Genomic DNA, 15,846 nt, shown 5'->3' with positions numbered 1-15,846 from the left:
GGCAACGCAACTTGCATGTGTCACTTTGTAAGATGCAACGGTGTACAGTCATTATGTTATACAGTATGTACTATGTCTGCTATTGATTTTGATCACTCAAAAACACACCGTCCTCTCGATTACATCTTTGGCATTTGACAAGGAACTACAGTTGTGCATTGAGTTAATTGATGCACACAGGATAAGCGAGTCGTCCCCACACACTCAGAGAGAGCCTTTCTCATGACAAGATTATTCATTCATCTGTCTTTTACCTCCTTATTTCTGTGTGATTAAAGCAAGTAATCTAGAAGCCCAATGTCATTTCACCAGGACCCTGCCACATGTCGGGCCCTGCCACATGGGTTGCATTGGGTGGGAAGATGGCAGTGAATTGCCCCGTGAGGAGCAGCAACAGAGCCAGACGACGAGTCCCAGCAGTCTGGCTATCAGCCTGGCTACCAGCCACAGCAGTCTGGGGACCAGCAGCATCCTTGGAACGGCAGCAAAGTGCCCTGGCGAGGAGTTGCAACAGAGCCTGACTGACCCAGCAGTCTGGCTATCAGCCCAGATTGTCAGCCCCAGTAGTCTAGGGGCCAGCAGCGTCCTCGGGGGCACCACGGCCAAGCTCCTCTGGCAAGGAGCAGCAACAGAGCCCAACTACAAGACCCAGCAGTCTCATTATTTTATCTTTATTCAGATTCAGTTTTGTTAGGTATGGCAACCCTGTGTGTGTGTGTGAGTGTGTGTGTGTGTGTGTGTGTGTGTGTGTGTGTGTGTGTGTGTGTGTGCGTGCGTGCGTGCGTGCGTGCGTGCGTGCGTGCGTGCGTGCGTGCGTGCGTGCGTGTGCATGGGGGGGTAGGCTTTGGCTGGGGATTCCCCATAATGTCACTATCAGAACTACAGTTACTAGACCATACCCGGTCGACGCATCCGTGGGGGGATATGCGCACATGATCTGGCAACCCGGGAGGCAGTTCGTCCCATAGCTGGGCAGCCCCGTAACCATGGCGACAGTGTTTTACACAAAAACGCTAATAAGAAGCTGAGATTTGATGAAATCGAAAAACGGGCTTCACAGTTAAGTTCAGATGGTAATGGTCAATGGCTGTGTGCAAAATCAGAGCAATTGCTCCAGCCAGTGAGGAGAACCGGGTAGCTTCACCACTACAGAGGTTACTAGAATTATAGTAGGATGCACAGAGTCTATTACTTCAATTATTACATTCTTAAGCCACATAACTTGTCATTATCTAAGGGTTGGACAGGTGGTGTCAATGTGACCACAGTGTACCCAGTGTACATGTCAGATGTTGCACAGTACTTGCTGAAGTAACACTCATGGGTTTGAGTGTTCGCTCAGAGCCTCATACCAATGAAAAGAATTGAGGGAGCATTGCAGATGACCTCCGCAATTATTACAAATGACCAGAGATCAATAGGAAATACTTGCTGTTCTGCCTGGGTTCACTTCATACTGCTATACTGTAGGTGAAATGGCCTTCCTGTTTCTATACCTTAGCGACAGTATAAGGCACTGATAAACCTTACTACTCAAAATCCCCAGCAAGTGAGCACTTTCATTATTAGTTTGCAATCAATGTTCTGTTCTCTCCAGGAAGACAACCGTTTGGGCTCACACACACACACACACACACACACACACACACACACACACACACACACACACACACACACACACACACACACACACACACACAGAGTGAGGAGTTGATGCAGGCAACACGTTCACAGCCTCTTCACACCTTCTCCACACCTGCTGTTCAGCAATACAGTGTCAGTGTGAGATTCTCTGCAAGGTTATCTCACACTGTTGAGTCTCACTTTCACCTGTTATTTAAGTCTGTTCCCAACTGACTATATAACATAGGAATGCACTGTTTTATTGTATGACCAAGGAAACTTAATAACAAAGAGCGATGTTAGATATATCGATCATTGATGTTTAACTCATTAAAACGGGGAAAGCATCTGTGTAACCACTTCAACCATTATTTTATACTGGCTATTCAAAAATAGCAGATATACAAGCTCATAGCGTGTCACTTTGTGCCGTGCTATGAGCTTGTAGATCTGCTATTTTTTATTTGTGCAAATCATTGATATTATATTTTTGTAAAGCAAACATTTTTAACTCAAATATTTGCTTCTGGGGGTCCATGTTACTAAATATTTTGAGATGGAGGTCTGCAGCCAAATACATTACATTTTGGGGGTCCGTAACATGAAAAGGTTTGAGCACCACCAATATAGTATATATAGAGTATAGTTTTTCAGAAAACTGCTATGATTTAGAAGGCATTTGTAGAATTGGCCTCAGGTCTTAATGGGTTAAACTTCACAATGAATGTGTCAGTCAATCGGATGACAGAGCGACACGGAAGGTTCCCGGTTTGATCCCCTAACTGCTCCAGAGGAGCAGCCTGTATGGTTGCCTCCACCGTTGGTGTGTGAGTGTAATGTATTGGAAAATGTAATGCCCTTTGCAAATTGCATAGCGGTTTGGAAAAAGGCACTACAGAAACGCAGATCATTTAGAATTTAAAGCAGCAATGTTTTTTGGAAAATAACAAGGAGTTTGTCGCTTCCTCTTACTGCAATATTCCTTTTAAAAGATATTGCACATTGCTAGTGATTTCCCTATTACTGTTCTGAGTGCAGAAGCTCGTCAACTAGCCTTGTCTGAGCAAGCCAACGGCCGTACTGTGAGTCATATTGTGGCACAGTAGTATAACTGCAGTAGGGGTGCAACTAATCGATTTAATCAATTATAAAAATTTAACGATAATCAATAATGTAATACAATTATCAATTAATAATCTATCCGTCATTATGGGTGAAAATCTATTTTCACTATTTTTGCACGACACTGTTGTGCGACACGGTATAAAATAGGGATTAAGTGTTTTTTTTTTTTAAACCTGCTTCCTGATTGTTTGATTAATCTAAAAGGTAATCAACAGAATGATCGCTTTAAAACAATATGGATAGTTGCAGCCCTAGACTCTAGACTGCACTGCCCCATAGGGTGTCTTCTCTCTCTAGAAAGAGCTGAGCTCACTGAATGGGTGACTCATCCTTTGTCTCTCTCCCTCTCTCTCTGTTCTGATTTTGGACAAGGCTGTTGATCAATGAATGACCCATGCATAATAGCAGTGATACTCCTGGTGGGCACACACACACACACACACACACACACACACACACACACACACACACACACACACACACAGAAATATAAACATACTGTATACACCAGTGGTTCTCAACCAGTGGTCCGGGGACCACCAGTGGTCCTTGAGGGGGTTCCAGGTGGTCCCCAGCTAAATGATGGAGAGTTGGAAACCAAATGGACCCTTATAGATCTTTAACTCTTGAGAGTGTAAAATTAAACCAAATGGACCCTTAACGGTCCATTTGGTTTAATTTTACGCTCTCAAGAGTTAAATGATTGTTAAACATCTGCATTACTTAATTTACAAGAAGTCTACACAATTAGATAATGTAGAAGAATTGTTATTTTGATCAACGGTCACCTGTTATCTCTTCTGTGGTACCAACATCAATACAGCATGGAATTGTGGATAAAATCTTATCCAATGATTACAAAATATTCTAAGTTTTGGGTCTGAGAGGCTAAATCTCATCAAATGGTGGTACGTGGCTCAAATGCCAAATGGGCCTTGATATGAAAAAGGTTGAAAACCACTGGGATACACACACGCAGAGCGCAGTGGGTTTAGCTCAGAGAATCTCCTGCCCTCTGATGGGGCTTCATGCAAATGCAATTTATTCTGCTGTCCGGACCCTTTCACATCACCCAAATTCAGACATGCACGTGTGCTTGCACGCAGGCACACGCACATACGGTACACACGCACACACACACACACACACACACACACACACACACACACACACACACACACCAATAGCACTCGTGTTACTTGGTACACAGTTGCATGTTACAGGTTTAAGCAGCCTGGGAGAATATTATATTCTAATTAAGATTAATTGTAGATTAATTGTATTTAATGAGCAATACAAGCACACAATCCTGATGCAGCTATTTGATCACCATTTTAATAGAATAGTGTGCACCTGCACCTGTGTAATCAACAACTTGATTAAATGGGATTTAAAGTTGCCTTCACACAGTAGCCAGATTGAAAACAAATGTTGCTCACTCCTGACATGACAATATAACCAGCATCTTCTCAGCACCATGTGTCAGGAAGACCTCAATGAAATATGCTGCTATACACTTACATTCGTGAAACCGCAAGTGTACAATAGCAGCTAAAGTTACATCATGCACAGAGTATCTTCTTGGTTTCAACAAGACAAAAGTTGCGAGCCAGGTTTGTGTCACTATGTGACACATTCATAATTCATAAATATTGTGACCAGAAACCAGCAGGTGTCTTACCTTGGTGTGAAGTTTAGATAGCTGCTTGTCATCCAGGTAGGCCTCGGTGTACACACGCCTCTTATAGCGGAACTGAAACGCAGCAAAGAGAGGCAGGGTTAACACAATAATTTGCATGTGACAGCTGTGCATTGATGAACAGTGGTTATTGAGGTTAAAACTATTTATAAGCAAGTATATGTGGGGGGGAGAGAGAGAGAGAGAGAGAGGGAGAGAGAGAGAGAGGGGGGGGGTATATCATTTTTTAGAGCTGGTACACATGATATGATTCACATCACATCACATCTTGCAACAGGTTTCTGGATTGTATTTTATTTGTATTCAGGGCCTGTCATATAACTGCTCATGTCATGACTAAGGTAACATATCTTACATATTGTACTGTTTGTTACAGCATGTGCAAAATAACCACTAAAGGCTAATTGTTCAACTATAAATAGTGATACAGTAATACATGTGTAACACTACAGGCAGTTGTAAGCCATGGCACTCAATTCAGTGGATACAGTACGACTGGAAATTGTTTCATTTTCCATTTCAAAATGTTAAATTAATAGAAGATATTGAAAGAACAGAGGAGTTTGATCTATGATTAAAATCAGAAGTCAAAAGATTACAAAGTCATAAAATAACTGATGACATATAAAGAGAAGTTTATGGTCTCTAACACAATGGATTTCTTTATCGCTGATAAGATCACTTCAAAATTCCATTTCATATTAATTTGTTGAGTGAGTTCCCCTAAAGGCCTAAAACGTTCCACTTTCACATAATTCGTATTCAAATGTACAGGAAAAATATATATTGCTGGATTTTATTTATTAAATGCCAGTGAAGTTAAACTAATTCAGCTCTATTCACTTAAGCAACTGTAGAGTTCTAAAATGATCCAAAAAGTACAGCCTCTGCATTGTCACTGTAAAACCCCATTGGCACCAGACTAATGGACTGTCTAGTGAAGTCCATTTTGTAAGGAAGACAGTGTAGGGGAAGCACACTTAAAGCTACAATCTGAGACTTACTTTAATGAAGAAAACGTAATTCTAAGCAATGTGTATGGTAGAGCAGTGATTCTCAACCTTTGGGCCGAGGCCATTGGTGGGCCACGAGGGTATTGCAAGTGGGCCCCCAAATAATTGGAAAAACACTAATATTTAAATGATGACATTAATATTTAAAACATAGTATCATAGTGATACCAATAAATGAGAACTTAAAGGTAGGGTAAGTTTCTATAGTGTTTTTTCAGTAACAGGAGTCTCCCTGTCTCTCCAGCACTTTATTAACAGAAATGCATTTTCAGGTCGGGATACCAATTTTATCCGATCAGGAGAGAGAACTCACACAGGATACCGGATAAACAAGAGGAGAGAATTTGGAGGTGATGACACAAAGAAATGAGCAGACAAAATTGGAAATTAAGCTCATGAATGGGTACTCTCTCCTGATTGGCTGTGTGTGTGTGTGTGTGTGTGTGTGTGTGTGTGTGTGTGTGTGTGTGTGTGTGTGTGTGTGTGTGTTTGTGTGTGTGTGTGTGTGTGTGTGTGTGTGTGTGTGTGCGCGCGCTCACACATGCATATGTCCAAGAAGAAATTGTGTACAATGTATTTCTGCAGCCACGTGTGGTGTTTCAGTGTTTCTCCATCTCAACAGACTCTGTCCCCTCCCTCCCTTCCCGTCAATCATCTCCACAAACCCAGGACCCCAGGGAACTGCTGGCCAATCAGTTTAACAACATAGAACCACACAGGAATCTCTCTCTCTCACACACACACGCACACGCACACACACACACACACACACACACACACACACACACACACACACACACACACACACACACACACACACACACACACTCACGCTCAAGCATAAATCCAAATCCAAACTGATTTTGAATTCGGAGTGTATTATCTCTAATCGCAGATACTCTCACTTTAGAAATGAACGGCACATGACAAACTACACAATAGTATCATGATTATCTTGCACAAACAAACATGGAGGTAAAACGACTGGCTGTAGGGTGTGCAGTGATTTTTAAACATATTCGGACCACTTGCAGAATATGGAATATAAACCACTTACTGTAAGCCCTACACTACACCTACAGTATATACTTTGCTGTACAGCAAGTAGCGACGGGTGCAATACGTTAGTCCGACAGCGCATTCCTCCGACAGCGCAGTGCTCCGACATTAAACAGTAAACCCGAACCAAACCCGCACCCTAACCCTAACCGCACGCGGATGCCACATAGTCGGAGAAAAGGTCTGTCGGATTAACGCATGCCTCCCAGTAGCGACAACATATAAGCTCACACACACACACACACACACACACACACACACACACACACACACACACACACACACACACACACACACACACACACACACACACACACACACACACACACACACACACACACACACACACACACACACACACACATTATTGCACATGTATGTGAGCTTGTGCATGTACTTTTTGAGCTATTTCTGGACCTTTTATTTTTTTAACATGAATGTTTGGGCTTTTATGCCTTTATTATTGATAGGACAGTAGGTAGAGAGGAAATGGGGAGGGAGGGATGGGGAGTGACATAAAGCAAATGCCTTTCGGGATCAGGACTCCCTAAGGTTCTTAAGGTTAAACAACCTTGGGAAGCAAGTCCAAAATAAGCAATTACACTTTAGAAACAAGCCCGAAATAACACAACCCGCAACTACCAATATTTACAAGCAACTTTACAGGAAAAACAAGCCCAAAGTCGCTTATAATAAGCAGACATTGGCAACACTGCTCAAGGGCTAGAAGGATTATCATTGCTAGGCAAGGCACACACACATTTCTGTCAGTCTCACCACATGTGCAGAGCCTGCTGGATGTAGAGAGTGGCCCAGAGCCATGTACCAGTGAGATGACAGACAGACATTGTTCTGTCCAGGGTTTGATTTGCTGGGGGGGGGTTGGGAGAGAGGATCCATGCATCTGCTTTTCATATTCCCCTCTGGTCATTCATTTTTAATGGCCGTTGGGGATATGTTTTATCCCTGCTTCTGGTCAGACTGAATTAAATACATGCATTTCCTTTTGGGAAATGCATACTGTCTGATATGTTTGCTATTTATAGTTTGATATCACAATTTGACAATTTAATTAAAAAATGTTATGTTAACCACACAAACCCTTGTGTCCCTATTTATGAAGATTATCAAAAGTCATCATTAGTCTTATCGACCAATTATTGTATTTTGTATTATATTATTATTTTTGCTATTGTTTGTACAAAGAAGTAAATTATATAGGGCGTAATTGTTTAAGAACAATTGTTCTTTTTATTTTTTTTGTTTCTACAATTCAAAGCCTGCAGACATGGTCCTGGGACATCAACACCATCCCCAAGGCAGACACTCACACCTGGGGTGGCCTAGTGGCTCAACCAGCTAAGCCACTGTGCCTGTAGAGATGCAATGTCCTACATTCAAATCCGGCTTAGGAATTGTAAAGCACCTCATCTCTGCTCTCTACTTTCCTGTCTCACTGTTTCTAAATAAGGGTCGAAATGCATTTAACAATCTAACCTAGCCTTGTGCTATGAAGCATTAAGATCCACAGGACAAATCCTGGATTAGTTCATTAGAGTCTTGTTCTGAGACTACAAAAATCACTGACGTGTTCAGCTTCAGCTCTGTGTGTGTGTGTGTGTGTGTGTGTGTGTGTGTGTGTGTGTGTGTGTGTGTGTGTGTGTGTGTGTGTGTGTGTGTGTGTGTGTGTGTGTGTGTGTGTGTGTGTGTGTGTGTGTGTGTGTGACAGCTGTGACTGTCTGTGTACTGTACACGGTACACCAGACCAGACCAGAATTTAGCTCAACCACAGTATATTACGGTCATCTATCTATAGAGGAAGAATTATTTTGACAACAACCAACAGTTGGACTGCCATAAAAGATGCAAAACATTTTAAACCTGAGAGGTCAATACAGGGCAGGCGATAAAGAATTGACAGAACATAAATAGAATGAAAACATTTTAAACCTGGGAGCCTACAGGCCATTAAAGAAATCTAGTAATCTACTGTACACATTAACAGTCACACTTGAAATAAAACCTGTTAAACCTGAGCCCTGTAAAGGCTATTAAAGAACTCTACTGTACAGTGTACACATTAACAGTGACAAAATAAAAATATGACCTAATATGAGAACTATAACGCAGAATACGCACACACACACGAACATGAACATATTTGGTTAGGGGTTAGGGCAGGTTGTGATGCAAGAAGGACAGCATGTTGACCTTTTCTACTTTAAGTTGTGACCTTTGGGGGGAGAGGATGTGCCCGCTGGTGCTAAATGCCCTCTCAGATGGTACACTTGTGGCAGGGATGCATAAGAATTTCTTTGCTACATTAGCTAGGAGTGGAAACTGCCGTTTGTTGGAATTCCACCACTCCAGGGGATCATCATCTGCATTGCGGGGTGGCAATACATAAAATGTATTGCAAAACTCATGCACACAAACAAATGCAATGGAATCTATGTGGGTGGCTAAAGCGCACAACATGGCCCATTGACCTTTGATCTCTAAGTCTAAGTTGACTTTATGGATCACATGCCCATGGGTGTGTACTCACCCATGGGCATGGGTGAGGGCTAAATAAATAATCTTCTGAGTGGTTAGTGTCTGCTTTCCTGATTTATTCACCGAATGTTGAAACATAATAATAGCTGATGCGTAAGTGTAGATTTCAGAGATTTCCCCCAGGAGACAGACACAGGAATTGCAGAATTAATCCCACTCCAAAACTGTGTTGCAGAATTTACAGATAACGCACAATGTCGTTTTACGATTTATTAAAAACTTCTCAAAATAACAAACATAAATTCAGCATGTCTACATGTTTGCATACATGGTCAAAAACTGTTCTATTCTCTTTGCACACACAGCTTCACCAAAATCAGCATTATTAAGGTGGGTTATATAGGCTACTCAGCAAGCCACTCCCAAGGCAGAAACAGTTTGAACTGATTACTGATTAACCAATAATGTATCCCAGTTAATCAAAACAAATCACAGAACAACTAGAAAAAGTGCTCCTCGGAGCACAGGTCTCCGCCAGGTCAGGTAGGCTATTGTGGCCTCCTGGTGGCGCTATAATAGGCCAACGTGAAAAGGTTGCCATTTCTTCTTAGGCCTTGCACGACGATCGGACACTGACTGCATTCATGATTTGAGGCATTTTGTTAAAAACATGTTTCGCTAAATTAGACCTGTTGGTGGTGCTATAACAGGCCAATGTTAAAAGGGTGGCATTTGTTCCTCAACATAGTGTGAATGTGCGTGCAAAGTTTGAGCGCAATTGGACGATGCGTTCATGATTTGCGGAATTTTGTTCAAAACAAGCCAATAATGCAAACTTTAGATGTTAATCTTAGCCAATCAGTATGGCATATGAAAAATCATCCGTCGTGATCACATGACTATAGAGATCATGTGTACCGATTTGCGTGAAATTTGGATAATATTGGAAGGAGTAGTATAAAATAATGTGTTTTACATAAGTTGGCCTGCTGGTGGCGCTATAAAAGGAAGATGTGAAAAATGCAGGGCAAAGGTTTTTCCTTGACCTCTAGGGAGTGTGCATGCAAAGTTTTACACAGATCGCGCAATTATAGGTAAAAACACGAACCGGCCTGTTATAGCGCCACCATGAGGCTGATTTGAACATTTTCAAATGGTAGTTCTTCCTCGGCCTAATGGGAATGTGTGTGCAAAATTTCACGGATATTGCATGCTGTGTTCATGATTTGAGGCATTTTGTTCAAAACGGAGCACTGCTGCAAACTTTGGAAGACATTTTTAGCCAATCAGGATGGAATATGAGAAATCTGAAAGACCCGTTTCGTTGAATGACTACAGAGATACTGTATACCGATTTGCGTGATTTTTGGACAAAATCTGTAGGAGTGCAGTCAAAAAATATGTTTTGCACAAATCGGCCTCCTGGTGGCGCTATGAAAGGCCCATGAGAAAAATTTGGGGCAAAGGTTCTGAATTGGCATCCAGGGAGTGTGTGTGCACAGTTTCGCTACGATCAAGACAACGGTGCCGGAGATTAGCTGGTCACAGACGGACACACACACGGACACACACACGGACGGACGGACGGGGTGGAAAACATACTCTCTCGCCATGCCTTTCGGCCTGGCGGAGACAATAATCATGGAATACAAAACACCTGTGTGTACTGATGAAATGGCTCTGACAATTTCCTTACAGTCAATAAGCAAATACAACATCAAAACAAAGAACTCCTCTGCATGTCAACTAGCCACAGGTGCCTGTGAGAACCTACAGATAAAAAAAAAAATCACACCCTGTGTGAAGGAAGCGGTGCCTTTGGGGCGGGCCTTAACTCATTTCAATGCGTCCCTATTGGTGGTCTGAGTCCACTTACCAAATTTGTACTTGGGAGCATGCTGCAAACTGGAATGATGGCTGTTTAAAGCCCAGCCAATGGGCAGACAGAGGGGGCGGGGCTTAAGTAATGACAGTTAGTCCCTATTGCTGGCTTTAGTCCATGTACAAAATTTGTACTCCATAGCATGCTGCGAACTTGAGTTAAGGCTGTTTGAAGGCCAGCCAATGGGAAGACAGAGGGGGCGGGGCTTCAGCAATTCATGCTGGTCCCTATTGGTGGTCTAAGTCCACATACCAAATGTGGACTTGGTGGCATGCTGCAAACTGGAGTTATAGCTGTTTAAAATCCCGTGCTCATCCCGTGCTCATACGGGCGCGGGGGGTCCCTGGACCCCTCTTTGATAACTTCATCAATTCATGCTCGTGCCTATTGGTGGTCTAAGTCCACATACCAAATGTGGACTTGGTGGCATGCTGCAAACTGGAGTTATAGCTGTTTAAAATCCCGTGCTCATCCCGTGCTCATACGGGCGCGGGGGGTCCCTGGACCCCTCTTTGATAACTTCATCAATTCATGCTCGTGCCTATTGGTGGTCTAAGTCCACATACCAAATGTGGATTTGGTGGCATGCTGCAAACTGGAGTTATAGCTGTTTAAAATCCCGTGCTCATCCCGTGCTCATACGGGCGCTGGGGGTCCCTGGACCCCTTTTTGATAACGTCATCAATTCATGCTCGTCCCTATTGGTGGTCTAAGTCCACATACCAAATTTGGACTTGGTGGCATGCTGCAAACTGAAGTTATAGCTGTTTGCTTCTTTGCCGTGCTCATCCCGTGCTGAAACCGCCGGACGGACGGACGGACAGACATACAAAAGTCAAAAGCCACGTATAGAGCGGTTGGCACCGCTAAAAACAAGAGCTCTATACTGTGCTCACCGCTAAAGGCTGGTTTATACTTCTGTTCCAGCACGTCTGGGCAACATTTGCACGTTTGCTAAAGTGTCACTTTCCATACTTGCATATAATGCTAATGTGTACACTGGACAGTGTTGCATATAACCAAAACAACAAAGAGATGTGCTTTGCTGAAAAGGCCTAGGTATAAAAGAACATTTTCAGATTTAAAAGATGACTCTGACTTTGCTAGCCTCAAATCCTCAAGCAGGGCATTCCATAGCTTAGGTCCACAGGCTATAAAATCCTGATCACCCATGGTGACTATAGTCTTGGGAACCTACGGATCTGAGGCTACATGCAGGCTCCTACAGAACCAGCATATCTCTACTGTTGGGCAGAAACAAGAAACTCCAAAATGTTCATTTTTCAGGAAATGAAAAAACGAAATATAACATTTTCAGGAAATTAAGAAACTAAATATAACATTTTCAGGAAATGAAGAAAACCTTATATGTTTAAAACAAAGCAATACTGCCTCATCAAAGTTGGTATGGTGACTTTATATATATTGTTAGATACTTGCATGTGTCTGTCATTATATTATCACCACTTCACCCAAATCCAGCTCAAGTGGAGTTGGGCAAAGCCTCCTTGCCCATCATTGATAAGAAGAGCTGACAATGGATCTCCAAGCTCACAATAATAATAATAACTAGAAAAAGTGCTCCTCGGAGCACAGGTCTCCGCCAGGTCAGGTACGTTATTCTGGCCTCCTGGTGGCGGTATAATAGGCCAATGTGAAAAGGGTGCCATTTATTCTTAGGTCTTTCACGGCAATCAGACACTGCATTCATGATTTGAGGCATTTTGTTTCAAAAATGTGTTTTGCTAAATTAGACCTGCTGGTGGCGCTATAACAGGCCAATGTGAAAAGGGTGGCATTTCTTCCTCGGCCTAGTGGGAATGTGTGTGTGAAATTTCACGGAAATCGCAAGCTGCATGCATAGTTTGAGGCATTTTGTTCAAAACGGACCAATCCTGCAAACTTTGGAAGCCAACCATAGGCAATCAGGATGGAATATGGGAAATCGGACAGATCCGTGTTGATCACATGACTATAGAGATACCGTGTACCGATTTGCATGATATTTGGATAAAATCTGTAGGAGTAATGTAAAAAAATGTGTTTTGCACAAATCGGCCTCCTGGTGGCGCTATAACAGGCCCATGTGAAAAAATTGGGTCAGAGGTTCTGAATTGGCATCCAGGGAGTGTGTGTGCACAGTTTCGGAGCGAACGGGCCAACGGTGCCAGAGATTAGCTGGTAACACACAGACAGGACACACACACACGGACACACGGACACACGGACGGAAGGACGGACGGAGGGTAAAACATACTCTCTCGCCATGCCTTTCGGCCTGGCGGAGACAATAATATGGTTAATGTTTTAATAGTTAGCTGGTTTCTGCCCGACAGCGACGATATTATGTAAGAACGTGTGAATACCATTTTGTACATCGTCTCTATTGTCTCCCTCTTAACTCTCTAAACTCTGTAAAACAGGCTAAAGACTGAGTTAAGACAGCTTGGAGTGAGTTGAATGTACGCACACATTAAGAATCTCATAATTCGGGGGGATGCACTGGCACACTGTCTGTGATTAGCACACTTATTCCATAGCCTGGATGGATTATTAATTGATTATGAAATTATTTACATGGCTTGTTGAAATATTTAAAACATATTCAAGAATTGAGGTACTTGGCCTGCTGGCAGCACACACAAAAAATGTGATGCTGATAAGCCTAGCAATATGGAAGATTAGCTGCAGACAGACAGACAGACAGACAGACAGACAGACAGACAGGCAGGCAGGCACATATGTGCTCACGAATGTAATGTTTATAAAAAGCATAAAAAGAGATAAGCATGGATAAAATAGAGGATATAAGAAAATACAATAAATATGAAAATGCCATGACATAAAAGTATATTTTAAGAAGAGATTTAAAAGATGATGACATTGACTTTGCTAGCCTTAATTAGATCATCAGGCACTGTGTTCCAAAGCTTTAATTTTGGTGCCTGGGCAGCAAAGGCCAATAGACTTGGACCTCAGTGTAAATGAGGGGAATTGACAACTGTTAAATTGGGGAACAAATGTGTAAAAACGAAATTGCTGAAATGCATACAAACTATTTATACACATGGAAAGGTGAGCACCAACTTGAGTTCAAGTTCAACTGATTTGAACTATGAGAATGGCAACTTGGTAGTGCCAAATGTAAGCGTAAAACCAAAGGCTCAGACAAAACAAATTATGTCCAGGTGAATTCCCATCTGTTAATCAACATTCAACCCCGCCAACATTTGCTACAACATGAGCTTCACATTTCAGAGTAAGAAAACAGACATCATTTGGCTGTAAATTCCTGCTAAACATCCCATACCTCTGAGCTATTGATGTATTAATGTGCATTCAGAAGCTTGTCGGGTGATCGAATGATGAATCAATAAATTCTAGGAAAGGCCCTCCAGCACAAGCAACTTCCATCTGCTTTTGTCGTTTCCTGTCCCTGCTAAGGGCCCCAACTAATAATTGGAACAGTAACTCATGTCTGAACATAATAATAACCACAGAGAGAGAGGTAGAGAGGGAGAGGGGAACCAGAAGGACCCACCGTGATTCAGTTATCTACTTTATACAGCTCATCATTCTTGGAACTGTATGAGTCAACCCATGCTGTTCAACTAAACAAAAAACTGGGTACATAGTGATTGCACCCCTCTACCATTTTTCACAGAACATTATCCACAGCATTGCTATTTATGTGTAATAAGGATAATAGTCCAGTTGCTGACATTACACCTTGCCTCCTCTCAGAAAGCGACAGAGCAAAGCTTCTCTGTGTGTGCTAAAGCTCATCTAATGCCAGTCAGCGCACACTAATGTGTGACGCCTGAACCGCGCTGTGAAGCTACACCTCTGTGTGCCGTCTAAGTCTCTCTCTGATGGCACACACCGTGATGGACAAGCGCTATGATTATCTCAGAATGATGACAGCTGCGGTAGATAACACACTGCAACGGAGTGTGGTATTATTGCTGCCACATTTGATTGACACGCCGCAACAAAACGAAACACACAACCTATGAACATCACATACGATGCACACCTACACACCCTCACGCTTTTGGAGGAGCCACTCACATTGGAGAATTGGATGATTAGGAGGTGAATAAAAGAAAAATACGTTAATAACAATACGTTTTAAGGCAAATCACAGGCTGGCTGTGTCAGCTGTTTAGCATGACTAGACAGCATTGACACAGACAGCATTGACCATAATTTGAAACTTTAACTTGTTTGTGTCAGGGTAGTGGAATCTCAACATGCTGGTGTCTCCTTCCCTGTCTCTCTTCATTCCATGGTCCAGTAAAACAAATACCTTAAAATTAACTTATTGGGAGAGAAAAAAATCCAGCTATTTCAATGTTCAGAGACAGATGTTTTAGTAACATTTAACCGATCATGGCCAAAGGTATGAAAGCAACCTTTCAGACAGAAAATCTAATGGATTTAGTTATGTCCATTAAGTTGCTGTCTACAATAGAAGAGCAACCTAATTTTTACTGACAAACATTGTTCTAGCATGATTTATCCGAATTGACAATATGTGTCTATTTACATGACAAATGGACTGCATTTATATAGTGCTTTTTCTAGTCTTTCGACCACAATGTATTTCATATTCAACCAATGCCACGGTGGAATACCACACATTCACACACCGACAGCAAAGGCAACCATGCAAGGAAATAACCTGCTCATTGGGGGCATTTAGGTCACTGTAGACTCAAATCTCAGTTCTTTCCGGACTACATTGGGCTACACTTCATGTGTCCTGTAGTTCTAGTCAGGCCAGCCCCATAGCTCAATGGACCAGCCCCATAGCCGGCCCTGAGGGTGTCTGCTAGATTTAGTTCAGACTTCTTTCTCCTTCACTGCTGCCTCCGTTGCACAGTATAATGATGTCTGCCAACACTCCACACTCAGGGCACTCCATGGAGGAAGACGACTATTTTCGC

General features: G+C 42.4%; 1 protein-coding gene across 1 annotated transcript in view; it reads right to left on the bottom strand.

The window, feature by feature from the left end:
• The window catches only part of shank3a (SH3 and multiple ankyrin repeat domains 3a), a gene marked incomplete at both ends in the record, with an annotated part of 270,098 nt that overhangs the window by 205,781 nt on the left and 48,471 nt on the right, over positions 1-15,846 (bottom strand). Inside the window, one exon of the mRNA XM_084059359.1 lies at positions 4,430-4,501. Coding sequence (XP_083915485.1) covers positions 4,430-4,501 — 72 coding nt within the window. The remainder of the gene's footprint in view (positions 1-4,429; positions 4,502-15,846) is intronic.

Source organism: Gymnoscopelus microlampas (genome assembly GCF_963454915.1).
Source record: "Gymnoscopelus microlampas genome assembly, chromosome: 6".
In the NCBI taxonomy this organism is placed as follows: domain Eukaryota; kingdom Metazoa; phylum Chordata; class Actinopteri; order Myctophiformes; family Myctophidae; genus Gymnoscopelus; species Gymnoscopelus microlampas.
The sequence above is the reverse complement of the archived record's forward strand: the minus strand, read 5'-3'. Positions and strand labels throughout refer to the sequence as shown.